Source organism: Carassius carassius, unplaced genomic scaffold (assembly GCF_963082965.1).
Source record: "Carassius carassius unplaced genomic scaffold, fCarCar2.1 SCAFFOLD_64, whole genome shotgun sequence".
Classification (NCBI taxonomy): Eukaryota; Metazoa; Chordata; class Actinopteri; order Cypriniformes; family Cyprinidae; genus Carassius; species Carassius carassius.
Window position 1 is genome coordinate 230952 of NW_026775161.1, and position 17447 is coordinate 248398.

The 17447-nt window shown below is 39.5% G+C and overlaps 1 protein-coding gene across 8 annotated transcripts in view; it reads right to left on the minus strand.

Annotated features, from left to right (window-relative positions):
* The window catches only part of LOC132137490 (neurexin-2-like), a 430743-nt gene that overhangs the window by 78218 nt on the left and 335078 nt on the right, over window positions 1-17447 (minus strand). Inside the window, exon 1 of one of the 8 annotated variants that reach the window (XM_059547516.1) lies at window positions 2836-4038. The exons of the other annotated variants lie outside the window; for them this stretch is intronic. Coding sequence (XP_059403499.1) covers window positions 2836-3166 — 331 coding nt within the window. The 5' untranslated portion in view covers window positions 3167-4038. Of the gene's footprint in view, window positions 1-2835; window positions 4039-17447 lie in introns of those variants that run through there. 8 annotated transcript variants of the gene reach the window in all.

Below are 17447 nucleotides of genomic sequence, written 5' to 3' on the forward strand. Positions count from 1 at the left end.
CTGTGTTTCAGCTGCTCTCACTAGCAAACACACATCTCAGCCAAAACTGAAATATGTGTAAGCAGTAATGCTTTGCTGACAGCAGCACTGGAGCTGCATGAACTAAACCAGATCATCAACATCTGAGCTCACGTCCAATTCAGAATGAAAATCTGTGCTCAAACGGATCAACTGCTGACACGAGCCCATCTTCTGAGGAGCTGTGCGTGAGACACGCTAAACACACACTGCAGAGGATGATGAAATATCTCCCAGAGGCCGGCTCCATGTGGACTTGCATCAGCAAACGCTGCAGAAACAGAGCCCAAGGACACGAGCAGAAGCCAACACTGCGCTGACAGACAGACAGACAGCAGAAAACACAAAACACCTCATCACGAGCTCGCCGGCAACTATATTATCACCCAGCTGTACTCAGATAAAGGTGAATATAAATGTATATTTGCAAATAGAAGGCATCAAGAGATATTCTAAACATTAACATCATGATTTTCAGCAAACACAGCTAACAGGAAACCTTCTGAGAACATTCTGGCAAGGTTCTCTCAAAGTTACTAATGAAGATCTCTCAAACAGCACGAGCCATCATCAGTTCTCATGTGATTTTTGACATCAAACCTGATAGGAAGGAGAAATGTGACGTTCTACTAGAAATAAAGTCATAGGGGTTTGTTTTTGAATGATTCCTCCAGGTCAGACATGAAGCGGCGTTCACACCCGCTGAACTGGAAACACCATCAACATGAGGCGGTTCAGCACAGGGCCAGTGTTTCAGGGGACAGACACTCTGATCCTGCTCCAAAGGTTCCAGCGAACCTTCCGGCAGAAAATCTCAAAGAATAATCATTTTCATTTCTCTCAAGCTGTTTTCTTGTTTTTGCTCTCCCCGAGGGTCCTGCTGAACGTTCACCCGGAGCCGAGCGCGAGCTGTCAGACTCCAGTGAGTTTAGGGTTTCAAGGGATGCCGCTGTGTTAATTATGCAAATTCAAATAGCTTTGCACACGAAAGATACAAGAGAGGAAACTGCGATCTGATTATGCATGCAATGACTACAGAGAGAAAAGTGGTTTGTGAGCACACACTGAAAAATAACGTTTCCTTTTGGGGTGTACCGGAGCCATAGAAGAATCAGCTCTGGTTTCCCAAAGAAACTGAATGAACAGTTCTTAAAAGAACCATGTTTTCTGAGTATGAAGAATATTTTAGTAAGAAGATATAGTTCCATAGATGTTTAAAGGCGTCATCAGATGCCCATTTTCCACAAGTGGATATGATTCTTTAGGGTCTTAATGAAAAGTATATAACATACTTTGGTTTCTCAATGGTAGTGAAAAAAAAACAATTTTTTTTTCCTGTGAAAAATCAAGCCTTTTTAGTCCAAGTCTCTTTAAATGCTAATGAGGTCTGCTGTCCCCGCCCCTCTCTTCTGTGGGGTGAAGAGCCATTCTCATGATACTGTTTATTTTAGCCGTGGAACTTGCTAACTAGCCTGTTATTAGGAAAGGCGATTTGCAAAGATTCATTAAGATAACCTTCTGGAGGTGAGGCTCAATCACGAATGATTCGCGCGAACAGATGCATTTATGCATAAGTACGCATGCATTTGCATTATGCATTTACGACATAAGTACTAAACTATGTTTGCTTTTATGTGTTATTGCACTGAAACTGTTTATGTTAAAATCACAAAGGAGTTACAAAAACAGTTGGTTATGTCTGTGAAGGTAAACAGCTGGGAAATAAATTGCATGTTTATTTTAGATCTGCGTGGCAGCGGTGTAATATACAGTAAATAAATCAATAAATCCACTGCTCTCTTGTCTGCTCTGAGGCTGGGACTCTAATAGTGTTCTGTGAAGCCAGAGACAGAACAATTAGCATGTTTTGCTCAAACGTTCGCCAAGGCATTAGAACTAGTACACCATTGTCACTTGTGAAAACACAGTGGTAGCACCATGGGTTGAAACGTGCAGATTAAGAGGTGGTTATATTATAATACAATCCCCTTTATACGTCACAGGGAAATGAAATCTGATGCATTTGTTTTTACACAAGCTTGCAAAGAAAGGCTTACCAATTTTCACCTTTTCTGGGTTGGTAGATGCACTGGGGACCCAATTATAGAACTTAAATATCAGATTTTCATGATGTGTCACCCTTAAGGTTCTTCATGGAACCCCTGGCACCAATAAAGAAACTACTTTTAACAGTACAGGTTTGATTTCCAAACACAACCAGAATGAAGCAGGTTAGTAATCCACTGACTAATGTGAACAGCGCCATGGACACTATCAAACAGAAGATCTCATAACTGATAATCTCCAACTCGACGACATTAACACCCGACTGAAACCAGACAGAAAAAATGTGTTGAGGAGTCTCTGTTCATATCACACATTAGCAGTAAAGTGCATTAGGAACTGACAGGCTCTCTACTGTGAAGCCTCTACGAACTCAAGCAGCACAAAGGAAGATTATTCCTTACATAAATCTGGATTTATAACCATGGCCCAGAACTCGCCATCACTGAGCTGTAACTGTAGATCAGTGGTTCTCAACTACATTCCTGCAGGCCCCTCAACACTGAACACTTTGAGCATCTCTTTTGTCTGACACAACTATTTCAGGACTTCCCAGGGATTGCATAGATCGAAAAAATAAAAAATAAATAAAAAAACTACACCAGGAAGTTACTAATGTTCCAAAACACATTCATTCACTGGCTGCAGGAGAACAAGCCCGTGGCCTCCACCATTCACAAAGAGAGTCAATTACTGAGCCAAAACTGAACAAACATTGACTCCAGAATCACACCTTCCTTCACTGGCACCTACCGTGGCTTCCCCTCGTCAGGAAGGGCATCCGGTTGATGGCGATGGGCACGGTGCCATGTTTGTTGTGGAAATGGTGAACATGATGTGTGGTGCTCAGACTTGACGAAACTCTAGCAGAAACCGCTGGGCCCGGGAAGGTGAGCAGCGCCAGGGACAAAACCAGCCGCCAAAACCCAGATACGCTGGTCCAGAAGACCCTGGGCGGAGCTGCCGCTGGGGCTCGTGGGTAAAGCACTAATCCACTGGACAGAAGCAAAGCCCTGAGGGCGGAAGACAAAGTGGGAGGGGCCTCCATGCCACGCCTCCTCACGTGACAAAAACAGGAAGACATTTCAGACCGAGCCAGTATCCATGGTTTCTAGATTCCCGCAGCTAGGAAAAATGCCTTGATCACGTAGAATCAAAAAGATCTTGGTTGTTTAGGATCATCAAAACTGCAAACCAAAAAAAAAAGCAAACAAGCCTTGAGGAATTAAAAAGACAATTCCAATTTCCACGATGCAATCCAACGGTCAGGTCAAGTACCCTTCAAAAGCAAAACAAACTGCAATAATAATGACCTAATCTAACTAATAACCGGAAACACTAAAAACTTCAAGTTTGAAATAAAAAAGCAAAGAAAAGCCTCAACCAAACTAGAATCCTCCCAAATCTGATGAGTTGATCCTCAAGTTTGCCAAGAGGTTATCCATGCAAAGTCCAGAACGCTACTACCGAGACACACGCCATCCTGGAAAACTCCCACAGACGGACGAATCTTGAATTAAAAACAAAACCAACCGAAGAAAAACAGAGAATGAGCTTCCCAAGGGACGGGAGGAGAAACGAGACACAGAGAGAGCCTGGTCCAAAAGACAGATTCCTCTATTAGATGATCAAACCTCCAGAGACGAGCAGAAAACACAGAGACGTGAGCTGAAACCAGAGAACATCCAAAATAAATCGAGAAGGAGGGACACCAGCCTCTGGGATGGAAAGAGGAAAACAAGGATATGGCTGTCTCTTCTCAGCTTCATCACCGAATCGAGCCGCTCCTCTTGCCTACAATCCACGGCTCTGATTAACTTTATCTTCCTGTCGGGGTAAATTCGTTCTCCCCATTCGTGCTCAGTCCCGGTATTCTGCGGCGGAGAGCTAATGAAACGGACCCTGCAGCACCTCTCGCTGATCCAGCGGCTAGAGACGGCAGTGATGCACCAGAGAGACGAGATCTGGCAGTGCTGAAGCTGAGGAGACGCTCTGCTCATGTGAAAGCAAGCCTGAGACTGAGAGAGAAAGAGAAAGAGCGAGACACAGCTGCGGACAAACACAGAGAGAGACGGAGGAGGTGGGAGGGAGAGAGAGAGAGAGAGAGAGAGAGAGAGAGAGAGAGAAACTGAGAGAGGGAGGTGCTCAGGGAAACACACGCTGGTTACTGCTGTCTACTCTTGGTGACTAATTTAGTCGCAGTAAAACCTAATGAACCACTGTTTCACACACATTCACAACCACAGAAAACCAGAGATGATCCTCTGAGAAAAACACACCAGTAATCTCAATCGCTTCTCATCAAATGATGTGAGCTGGTTATCAAATGTCGGTCCCTGATTTATCTTCTACAAATGAATTTCAGAATTGACACCAAAACGAACAACTGAGTGCTCTCTGAATTCTCTTGAGAATGTTCTAGAATGGCTGAATGTTCCATATTAATATAATGCCAAAAATACCAATGTACTAGTAACTATGATAAAGATTATGCAACATAGGGGTATTATACTGTACATCACTAAAACTAAAACCTTAACAAATGATACTTGAAAATAAAAAGAATTGTATATATATATATATATATATATATGTTAAAAACAGATGACAAAAATGATGAATAATGACTAACTGAATAAAAATATTAATACTCTGCCACTGAAGACCACAAATCTGAGCAGGACTGAAAGATTGCACGGGTTCATTTGGTTATTATAGATCTAATTCTGTTGCTTAGAACTGAATAAAAATTTATATATTGATATTTAATATTAATATATTTTCTATCTAAATTTTATTGTGTTACTTTCAGTAAAAGTGTGGTTATTTTATTGGCATTTTTTATTATTATTATTTAGTGTCATTAAAATGATTGAGTTACATTAAAAAAAAAAGAAAAAAACATACAAAATTATTTTTTATTATTTAATAAAATAATTATTACAAAGCATTTTGTGTTTTGGTTTTTGGCCAAGTGCAAGCAGAATATTTGGTTTCTGTTTCAGGTCAGAATTTTCATTTCAGTGCATCCCTAATGAAAACTGACTCTGACTCTCAGACTGATGTATTCACTCACAGGAGATACAAGAACGTCCTGCAGAGGGTCAAATAATCATATCATGAAGAACAAGATTCACCTGCTGAAATACCAGATGAGCGTGAGGAAACTTTCTGTTCTGACACTTCATTCAAGCTTTAATAAGCTGCTGCCGTGGAACAAGAGTTGGTTAGTTAGTTCATCTTGACCTGCCAATGCCAGGAGCTATTCTCATGGGTCTACAGGAACAAACAACGTTTATCACTGAAGAAGAAGAAGAAAAAGAACACAAACTAGTTACATGGTTAATTATGAAAGAAACACTTGGAGCCTCTCTGCTAAAAATAAAGCTGAAGGTGTAAATATGAAACGGCTCTGAGCTGTGCAGAGCAGCTGTGATACGAGCGTGTAGGAGGAGCAGAAGTGGGATCGCTAGACACTTCTGATGCAGATTAATCCCACTTACATCTGAATATGATTCCTCACGACACAGACACAGCGATGACGAGAGACGAGCGGATCTGCAGGAGCTCATGCAAACATGCTAAAACAGCTCTGAGACGTCTGCAGGAGTTCCTGAGCTTCTGTGAGCGTGTTTTGAAGAGGCTCATGTGTGGAAGGCAGATTTGGTTGCACCAGTCGTATCTAATCTTCACCGCATGGGGTCTGGACCTGCTGCCGGTCGCTCACCTGCGTCTCACCGCAACAAAAGACAGCAGACACGCGGTCGCAGGAGCTAACAGGATTACACACACCTGATCTGAGCGGCCTTCCCCGTCCATTACACGCTCCGCCAACACGCCGGAGGAAACACGCTCGCTTATCACCACTGCAATACTGACTGAAATACACACATTCACCGAATATACAGTCAAACCAAAATGTATTCAGACACCTTCAACATTTCTCACATTATCACCTTTTAGTTAATGGTAATAAAATATGACAAGAACTCAACAAATTCATCTTGATAATGTCGGAATTTAAGCACATATTTAGATAAGACCAATTTAGCTTGATTAATGCTTGATTTTGTTCAGTCTGTGGTGTAAGAAGGCCACTAATTAGCAATTTAAGAAAACACACTTAAGCAAAACACGTTCAGCTCAAAGTGTCCCTTTTTTGGCCCCAAATTTGTATCCGTAGTCCACTGTATGATGATGTTTTTGGGTATAATATGTCACAGTCAACATTATTTTGCTATCCTCACTTACATAATTGAACTAGTGTCCTGCACCCATGAGTAAAATAAAATAAAAAATAAAAAAATATATATATATATATATATATATATATATATATCTGAAACCTCCAGTACTGGGTTTGTACACACACACAAACACACACACTAAAACCTAACACTTAAATCATAAAACTCATGCACAACTTTCTCTCCACAACAAATGTGATTCATTAAAGAAGCAGCCAGCAAAAATTGATTATTTTCAAGAAATTAACTTTTCGAATGCCTTCATTTGCTAATCACACACTTAAAGCGAGTCTCCTTTATGAGGTCATTTGAAGAAACACAAACAATTGTGTGCATTCTCTCCTCGTTAATTGTGTTTCTTAAAATAGTCTCATGAAGATGTTTATTAAAGCAGATCCATATTTCATTTCAAAGTGTTCATGAGCAGTTCAGCTGTTTCCACACTCAGAATACCACAGTAACAAACACATTACATCTGTTATTTTATCAGTGCTGTGAGTTAGAATTAGTTAGTTAGTGAGAATTGTATTTTAATGTTTAATTCACTGCAATATTTTTTCTAATGTTATAGTCTACACTGTGTAACAGCAACCTCCTGCAACATTCGGTAAAGAAGTAGTTCACTTAGAAATGCTTATTCTGTAATTATTTACTGAATCTCATGTTACCCCTGCTACGTGTACTGCATTAATCTAACTGAGACTTGTTATAGCACTTATGTATCATTGCTCTTTTGTTGATTTTGATTGCTTCCACTGTCCTCATTTGTAAGTCTCTTTGGATAATAGTGTCACTAAATGACTAAATGTAGTTCAGTCAACCATCACTAGTACTGGTGCTCATGACCAAACCTCTGACACGAGGTAAACTTCAGCAGGCAACACGTCCTCAGGAAAACTACAGAACAACCTAGCAACCACCCAGAGCACCCAAGTAGCTGCATAGCAATCCCCCAGAATAACGATGGCCACAGCTCCAATTAAGAGATCTCAGGAGAATCATCACGATAAGAAACGTCTGAGTCAGTCTAAAGAGTCTCTGAGACTCTCACAGATCTTCTGATGAATCCGATCAGGCGTATCTCCATCCCTCTGTGTCACTTCCTCTTTCATTCCTCATCTTTCACATGGGCTGCTTCTGTCAGCCTTCCCACAATCCCCCTCTGCTCTCCTAATGAGCTTCTCTCCTCTAACGAGTTTACACTGAACTCATCACACACAGCTGGAAGAGACACACGTGGGCTTATGAAGCAGACACCAGCATTCACTTAATAAATATATTAATAATAATAATCTGAGTAAAGGATCTACTGTCAGCTGATGTGTTTAACAGTCAGAGCTGCTCATCTGATCTGATCAGAGTCTGTGTGTGTGTATGTGTGTTAGAGTGGGTGTTTTCACTCCACTGTTCTCTGAATCTCTCTGTCACAGATGAATGTTTCGCCGCCAGATTGGGCTTCTGTCGAGATGTTAATTTAAGGCTGATGCTAACAGCTTCGCGGCTCATTCCACATGATCTGCTTCCCTCCGGCACGTCTGCATCTCTCACACACATCTGTGAGAGTCTAACGTCTCCAGACATGAAGTACATCTGAAGTTTCTGACGAGACGAGACGAGAGAAAAAAAGAAAAAAAAACATTTTAATTCTAATTAATTAACTTTATTGATTCTCAGGCACAAATTACTACTGAGGATTTAATCTCAGTAATTGCATCACATCAATTATTGAAATTAAGACCACAATTAGTTAAGCTCATTAATACTTGCTAAGAAAGCTCTATCTATCTATCATGTTCCTTCAAGTTTCTTTATGATTTTAACAAGCATAGAAGACTAGGCAGGTTTAAACCAGATAAGCATCTCCAGCTCAGTTATTTTGCATGTTTAATCAGAAACAGTACAGCGGTCAGACAGCGAGAGCTGTGGATATGAGACGAACAGCAGCACGAGTGATAATAGAAGTGATGCTAACGAGCCTGTGATGAATACTAGAGAGCAGCGTCTCTATGGATGTTACTCCACGAGGAGCTTCTACATCACACGACACAACACTGAACACTCAGCTACAGCGAAGAACCAAACCAGTGCTCTGCTTCATTAGAACCGTTCAAACAGCGACATTCAATCATTGATTTCATAACATCGTGATCGTCGTTTCATTTCATAATCATCTGATCTTGGTTGTATCTCTCTATTAGTGCTATTGGATCTTAGTGCTGCGTTTGACACAATTGACCACAACATTCTTTTGCATAGACTTGAACACTTTGTTGGCATCAGTGGAAGAGCATTAGCATGGTTTAAATCGTTACTATATGACCGCCATCAGTTCGTAGCAGTGAATGAAGATGTATCCTATCGATCACAAGTGCAGTATGGAGTACCTCAAGGCTCAGTACTAGGGCCGCTACTCTTCACGCTTTATATGTTACCCTTGGGAGATATCATCAGGAAACATGGTGTTAGCTTTCACTGTTATGCTGATGATACTCAGCTCTATATTTCTTCGCAGCCCGGTGAAACACACCAATTTGAAAAACTAATGGAATGCATAGTCGATATAAAAAACTGGATGACGAGTAATTTCTTACTGCTAAATTCTGAAAAAACAGAGGTGTTAATTATAGGACCTAAAAACTCTGCTTGTAATAACCTAGAACACTGTCTAAGACTTGATGGTTGCTCTGTCAATTCTTCGTCATCAGTTAGGAACCTAGGTGTGCTATTTGATCGCAATCTTTCCTCAGAAAACCACGTTTCTATAATTTGTAAAACTGCATTTTTCCATGTCAAAAATATATCTAAATTACAGCCTATGCTCTCAATGTCAAATGCAGAAATGTTAATCCATGCATTTATGACCTCAAGGTTAAATTATTGTAATGCTTTATTGGGTGTTTTTTCTGCACGCTTAGTAAACAAACAACAGCTAGTCCAAAATGCAGCAGCAAGAGTTCTTACTAGAACCAGGAAGTATGACCATATTAGCCCCGTCCTGTCCCCAACTGAGCCTGGTTTCTCCCAAGGTTTTTTTCTCCATTCTGTCACCGATGGAGTTTCGGTTCCTTGCCGCTGTCGCCTCTGGCTTGCTTAGTTGGGGTCACTTCATCTACAGTGATATTGTTGACTTGATTGCAAATAAATGCACAGACACTATTTAACTGAACAGAGATGACATCACTGAATCCAATGATGAACTGCCTTTAACTATCATTTTGCATTATTGACACACTGTTTTACTAATTAATGTGGTTCAGTTGCTTTGACGCAATGTATTTTGTTTAAAGCGATATATAAATAAAGGTGACTTGACTTGACATGATTTGATGAATCAGAGCAGTGTTTATCTGCGGTTCGTGAATCATGGTACGAGTGTAGTACAGATCAAACACTGAGCGATGAACAGGAGAACCGAATCATCTGAAGAATCACTTCTTCAAATGGTTCATTCCAGTCTGAATCAGAGTCAGACACAAGTGGAGCAGTACAGAGACATCATGATGAGACGACCTCAATTAAAGAGCGTTTAGTTGTTAAAGAAACACTCCAGCTTCAGCGTATTTGACAGCTTTTGTTTCATAGTGTTGTGAGCACAAATGATTCCCCACTGTTACAGTGAGTCACTTACACTGAACAGCAGCTCACTGTTTCAATCGTTCAGACACATCAGCTCAACAATGCCTAGTTAACCACTGAAAAATGACTTACTGACCCTTTCTGTGTAATAAAGTGTCAAATATCCTGTCATAAACACTAAAATGATGAAAAATGTAAATAGATCAAATAAGATTCAATGTTTAACTGATGAAATACATATGCTTGTATAAAATAATATACATTTCATTACTATTTAATTCTGCTGTAAGTGATTCACTGTTTCCTCAAAAAAAATGAGTTTATGTATTCACAGCCTGTACAAAACTTTCAGCAAATAGATCAAATCAATGAGTCAGCAGTGTAAAACACGGTAAATGATCACCACACGCCTACAGAAAAAAAACACATCTGAAGCACTCTATGAATCATGTACAGTCCATATGTTTAACTCAAGTCATAATGTGAACTCAGACTGAATGATCAATAATAAAGATGTTTGGATGTGTCAAAACAGATTTTCAACATATATATATATATATATATAAACTACTGTTAAAATGAGCATAGCTTGAGTGTTAAAGCATATAGTATTAAAGAGAAGTGAGTCTTCAAGAATCAGTGTCTGCTCATCCTGACAAATATAAACATCACAATATCACACAAACACCAATAAGCAATTAGCAGCGTGAGTCTCTGCTGAATAAACGGTAATCAGTGGAGTTAAGCGGCTTACAGCGTGCAGGCTCTGGATGAACACATCCCTGATATAACACTCCTCAGGCCTTCCTCCACAGCTCTGACTGATGAAGAACAACCACCCATTCAGTGAATCACTTTCAAACTCATTTTTAAAATGCTGTATTTGCCTATAATAATAATAATAATAATAAAAGTGACCTGGTATCTTACAGCATCATCTTTTCTAGATTTTGGCTAAATTATAGGCTACTAAACAAAAGAAAAAAAAAATCTGTCAATGTTTTAAAGACATTTAATTATTTGTAAGATATTTACAAATGTTTGCTGCATAGTTAAAAAGTTATGCACATGTAAAATTGCATTTTGACAGGAAAAACAAAAACAAAACAAAAAAAAAATGTTGCGTAGGATCATGTCGCATTTCATTATTAGGCTACATTCAGAAATCATGTGCTAAAATGCAGTTAAAGCTAAATATTTACAAACATTACAAACAAACACATACATACATACATATATGTATACATACTATAGGCTATCTATGAAAACACATCACAAAGTATCTGGATGCTAAAATATTATTTATTATGTAATAGGCTTTGTACTTGACTCGCATCGACATCATCCTTCACATGGGCTGTATATCAGCACAGAACGAAACAGATTGTACAACGGAGCAGTGCAACTTTTTATGTTTCTTTAACTGTATTTTATTTTGACAATGAACAGGCAAATATGTTGTGTCTGTGTGCATGAGGTATGGTCAAACACTGGGTGGTTACAGCTACAGACGTTTCTCAATGGGGGGTTTGTAAAAGGTCCTCCAACTGCCTTTGGGTGAAGAGCCTGGCCCAAAAAAGTCCAACCACTTAGACTCCTTCACACTCTCCAGAGTATGACAGTGAAGAGCCTTTACACACATCACATACAGTTGCTTCTTCCCAACAGCTCTAAAATGTCCTGACTGCGGTGATGCAAAGGACAGGATGTTGCCTTCTAATTCTTGCGACTCACCCTTTTTCGCTGAAGCCTCCAGGTCTGGAAAGATTAATACTTCCTCCTCAACAGGTACAACCAGGGATACACTGTAATTTTGCGGCAATCGTTCCTGCACTTCGATCAGAAGCCTCTGAGTAACTCGAACAGATCTTATGCCAAGCTTAAGAGCCAAAGTCTCTGCAGACAACCAGCCGTCCTCTGAGGCTAGATGTCTTACTTTAGTGATGTTTGTGGAAAGAGCAGCATTTCTCAGAAAAGGGCAATTAAAAAAAATCAACTCAAGTGCTGGGTTGAAAAACAAAGGTTCTTCCTTTAGCCACTGAAAATGAGAATCACCTAAATCTCGAGAAATCTTGAAAAGGGTCCATGATTTTAACACTGACTTGTGAAAGGGTGTCAGACCGCTTAAGTCCAGTTTATCACAGTCCAATAAAAACAAGTGACGATCAAAACCCATCTTTCCTGCTCTTCCCAGAAGGGCACAAGCAACCCCAAACCAACTGACGTCCTCTCCATAAAGAAGCCTTTGAGCAGTCTGGAGTCTGAAGGCCTTTATCCGTGATCTAATGTCGATGAGCCCCTGACCCCCCTCTTGTCTCGGCAGAAAGAGGACTGAGGCTTTCAGTCAGTGATGTCCTGACCAGAAAAAGTCTATCAGTTTTCGCTGAATGTCTCTTACCAAGTCTTCAGGGGGCTCTAGCACCATCATTCTGTGCCACAAAGATGAGGCAACCAGATTATTACAAACCAGTACTCTTCCCCTGTAGGACAGCTGGGGTAGCAGCCAATGCCAGTGAGACAACCGAGCACACACTTTCTCCGCTAGACCTTCCCAGTTTTGCTTCATATATTCATCAGTTCCCAAGAACACACCTAAATATTTTAAACCTGCCCTTCCCCATTTCATCCCCCCTGGAATTAAGGGACCATCGCTATCTTTTCCACACCAAAAAGCCTCACTCTTGGCCCAGTTAACCTTCGCAGAGGAGGCCTTACCGTAACATTTTAAACTTTCTTCTAGATGTTGAATATCTCTAAGGTCTTTAATTAAAACCGTGACATCATCTGCATAAGCAGAGAGTTTAACAGCCAACTGAGGAATCAGTGTATTAATTTGTAGACCCCTTAACTCTCTTCTTAGTTTACATAATAAAGGTTCAATGATGATACTATACAGCTGCCCTGAAAGAGGACAGCCTTGTCTGATACCCCTTTGAACCATTATAGGAACACTAAGGCCACCAGCCATTTTAATTAAACATGTAGCTTCAGAGTAGAGTAGTCTTATCAGTGAAATAAAATGATCTCCAAAACCAAAGGCTTTAAGCGTTTCAAAAAGGTAGACATGATCTACCCTATCGAAAGCCTTTTCCTGATCCAATGACAAAAACCCCACATCAACATTGTTAAAAGAAGCAAAATCAAAAAGATCTATCACCAAATGCAAATTGTCTGTAAAAGATCTACCCTTTATACAGTAAACTGGTCCTTATGTATGATTTGTTGCAGTACAATATTTAATCTTTTGGCTAGGCATTTGGAGAGAAACTTATACTCTGAGCATAGAAGTGCCACCGGCCTCCAATTCTTTAATAAAGTTAAGTCTCCTTTTTATGGAAGCAAAGTTAAAACCGCACGCTGGCAACTCTTAGGGAGACTTCCTTCAATAGTTGATTCCTAAAGAGCTTTAAAAAAGTCATTCCCGATGACAGTCCACAAACTCCTATAGAACTCAGTAGGAAGACCATCTATTCCAGGTGTACGGCCTAAAGAGAGTTCCATCACCGAGGCAGTAACCTCATCAAAAGTAAGTCTCTTTTCCACACATTCCTTCTGCTCTGCAGTTAGGACAGGGAGATCCTGTAGAAGCTCTTTTCTAGCATGTCCATCTGAGTTTTCAGCAGCAAAAAGAGTAGAGTAAAAGTCTACAGCCAGTCTGCGCATCTCCACCGGATCAGAAGTGATACGCCCAACACTGTCCTTCAGGCTGTACATCTGCTTATCCTGAGCAGCTTTGCGTTCCAAATTAAAGAAAAAAGAAGTAGGAGCATCCATATCTCTCACTGTTAAAAACCTGCTCCTTATAAGTGCACCCTTTACTTTTTCATTTAAAATCGAACTTAAGGAAAGTTTCTTTTCAGTCCACTTTTCTTGTAAACCAACAACATTGTTACCAGTCATATTTCTCTCAATAGCAATAATTTCTTGTTCCAGTTGCTCCAATGTCTTCTTTAAACACAAAGTGGAATAAGAAGCATATTGCTGACAAAACAATTTTATGTGTGCTTTCCCCACTTCCCACCACTGAATTATGCTATCAAAACGGGCCTTTTCCACTCTCCAACTTTCCCAAAAAAACTTAAATTTCTCAATAAAAAGTTTATCTTCTAAAAGTTTTATATTGAAATGCCAATAATAACTTTTGTGAGGTCTTATGTCCAAGACACAATCAACTGTGATAAGTTTGTGATCAGAGAATTATATGGGGACAATAGTTGCATTTCTAACTCTATTTCTCTGACTTTCACCCAAGTGTACTGTCGTGTTAAAAGATTGTGCTCTCTCCAAACCTCTAAGAAATTCAGGTTCCCAATCACACTGGCTAAACAGCGTGCTGACTGTGAATGCGGCTCCTCCCCATTTCTATCAAGTGTAAAGTCCACTGTGCAATTCCAATCCCCACCCAAAACAATAAAATTGTTATTATGGTTTTGCCTTAAATACTGTTTCAGCTTAAGAAAGAGTTTAATTCTATCAGGGCCAGTATTAGGGGCATAAATGTTCACAAACAAAAAGCAAAAACTACTTATTTCTGCCCTTACAATTAGCAGCCTTCCAGGTTCTAACTCATGTTTCATTAAAAGTTTGACTTTAAGAGCAGGGGAAAAAAGCACAGCCACCCCTGCACTTAAATTAGTCCCATGACTGAGAGCATGTTCACCTTCCCACCACCGCCTCCACTCGAACTCATTGCTTTGATTACTATGAGTCTCCTGAAGGAAAATAACATTCAGCTCTTTCAAATTAATTATATCTGTTAACAAATGATCTTTTCTCACATCCCTCATCCCATTCACATTAAGGGATCGGATTCTACCCATTCAGACATACTGTCACAACATGCATATATGCAGAGACAAACCCCAAAACCATATAATATATATATATACATGTATATGATAAATAAATAATTATTTAAAAACATACAAAAATAAGAAGTTAACAAACAAAAATTACCAGTTAAACACTATAGTCTCATCTTCACATATTGACAATATAGCACCATTTACACACCATTTAAACTCAAATTCAAGTAAATTCTTTGTACTTTGATAATATTTATGTTCCACCCTGATCCTTGATTCAACCAAAGCAGTAAAAATCAGCAGTGCATTTACGTTTTTCCCCTCAATTGCCATTCGACAGGTCTTCCAAATTGCTAATTTAGCTTGTCCAACTATAAAATTTGCCAAAATACACTGTTCTTTGTGTGTTTTTGAATACTTGCAGCCATAAATAAAAAATATCTTATTAAAACAAAAACCTAAATTCCCAAGTATTCTTTCCAATACTGTAAATAGTGGTACTAGCCTGGAACATTCAGCAAAAACATGAAACACAGTCTCTGGTTTAGTACAAAAAATACAAGGTGATGAAACAGACATATTGAACTTAGAAACAAAACTATTTGTAGGTAACACACAGTGCAATATTCTCCACTGCAAATCTCCAGAGCGTTTTGGAAGTGGACCTTTATACAATAACCTCCAAGAAGGAGAAAGATAATCAGAAACCATTAGATGTTCCTTCCATCTTGTATCACATCTACGATTAATATCTTCAAAATGATCAGCCTTTACACACATCTGATAAAACTCTGTTTTTCCAACAGCTTGAAAATCAAGCTCTTGTAGCCCCTTGAACTTCAAACAACTTTCCCTCTTGGTCACCATCTGTGCAACCCTTTGGGGACACAAATAACTTAGGGAAGGAACATTGCATCAATTCACCTGACAGAAAACAATTTACAAAATGTATGAATTGAGAAGGAAAAACAGCTTTCAGGCCGCTTATGAAATGTTCCACCATCCTCACAGACCTGAATCCCACTTGTTCACAAATTTCAATTGTTGGTCTCCATTTTCTGGAATCAATATCAATCAGATGTGCAACTTTTGTCAAACCCTTTTCCATAAATGTTTTAACAATGATGTTAGATGTGTAAACATTGCCACCAAGATAGGGGTTATAAAACAGTGGTTCATACAGGCCAAAATTGTGATTTTCTCGTCTAAATCCCTTAAGAACAGTCCAGGAATTTAAAACTGAAGCATAGAATTTCACATCAGGTATAACATTCCAACTATACTGGGATATCAAAAACAATTGTTTGTCAAGGGAAAAACCACCAAAAGTTCTAAGCAAAGCCAAGCCAAAAGACACCCATGGTGTAGAAAGCTCCCTAACATAAAGTAAAGTCTGAGCAACTTTCAGCCTCATAGCTTTAACTTTGTCTGCCAAATCGATCATCCCCTGACCTCCTTCATTAACTGGCAAGTAAAGAATTGCAGGGGGAAACTAATGATGGCCGTCCCAAAAAAAATCAACAAAAATCTTCTGCAGATGTCGCAATAGGATTTTTGGTGGATCGAGTACATTTAACCTATGCCAAATTATTAATAATAAGCACTCTACCCCTATATGATAGTTGAGGGAGAATCCACCTCCACTTGTGTAAACGGCCAGACACTTTATCAATTAAACCTTCCCAATTCTTCTCCATATAACGCTCTTTCCCCAAGAAAACCCCAAGCATTTTAAACCCTTCCAAACTCCAAGAACAGTGCTGAGGAAGTACTGGCGGACCTCCGTTTTCCCATTTGCCCAGCAAAAAGGTTGCACTCTTATGCCAATTTATTCTTGAAGAAGAGGCCCTCTGATAGATATTCAGTGATGCTATCATTTTCTCAACATCTTCATTCGACCTTATAACTAAAGTAATATCATCAGCATATGCACTTAATTTAACTGTTGCAAAATCTGTGCCAGAAGAGCACACTGTGGAAATCCCACTTAACTGATGTCACAGAACTGCCATGAGTGGTTCAATAGCAATCGTATATAAAATACCTGAGAGACCGCACCCTTGTCGTATACCCCTGCCAACTAAAAATGGTCTCGATAGAGTGCCATTTATTTTCAGTAAACTATATACATCTGTGTACAGCAGCTTAACATAGGAAATAAATAATGGACCAAAACCAAAAGCATCAAAACATTTAAAAAGAAAGCCATGATCAATTAGATCGAAGGCTTTCTCCTGGTCCAAAGAAACAAAACCTTTGCCAAAACTTGGCAAAGGAAATCAGGTCTCGAACCAGAAAAAGATTGTTCAAAATGGATCGATCTGGAATACAGTAAGATTGATCTTCATGAATCACTGAAGATATGCAATGTTTAAGTCTATTAGTTAAAGCTTTGGAAAAGATCTTGTAGTCAGCTCCGAGCAATGACACAGGACGCCAATTTTTGATGTCTCCAAGATCACCCTTCTTAGGTAATAAAGTTATCATGGCCCTCCGAAGGCTCACAGATAATGTTCCTCTTTCCAGACCCTCCAAGAAGACAGAAAACAAGTCCCTTCCAATCACCGATCAAAACTGTTCATAGAATTCTGCGTTTAGTCCATCCAACCCTGGTACTTTTCCTGAAGAAAGTTCATGAACAGCTACTGTCATCTCATCAAAAGTCAAAGGCTGATCAAGTCTAGATTTCTCCTCTTCCGCTGAGTTGAGGTAAATCTTGAAGAAGCATGTCAGCCAT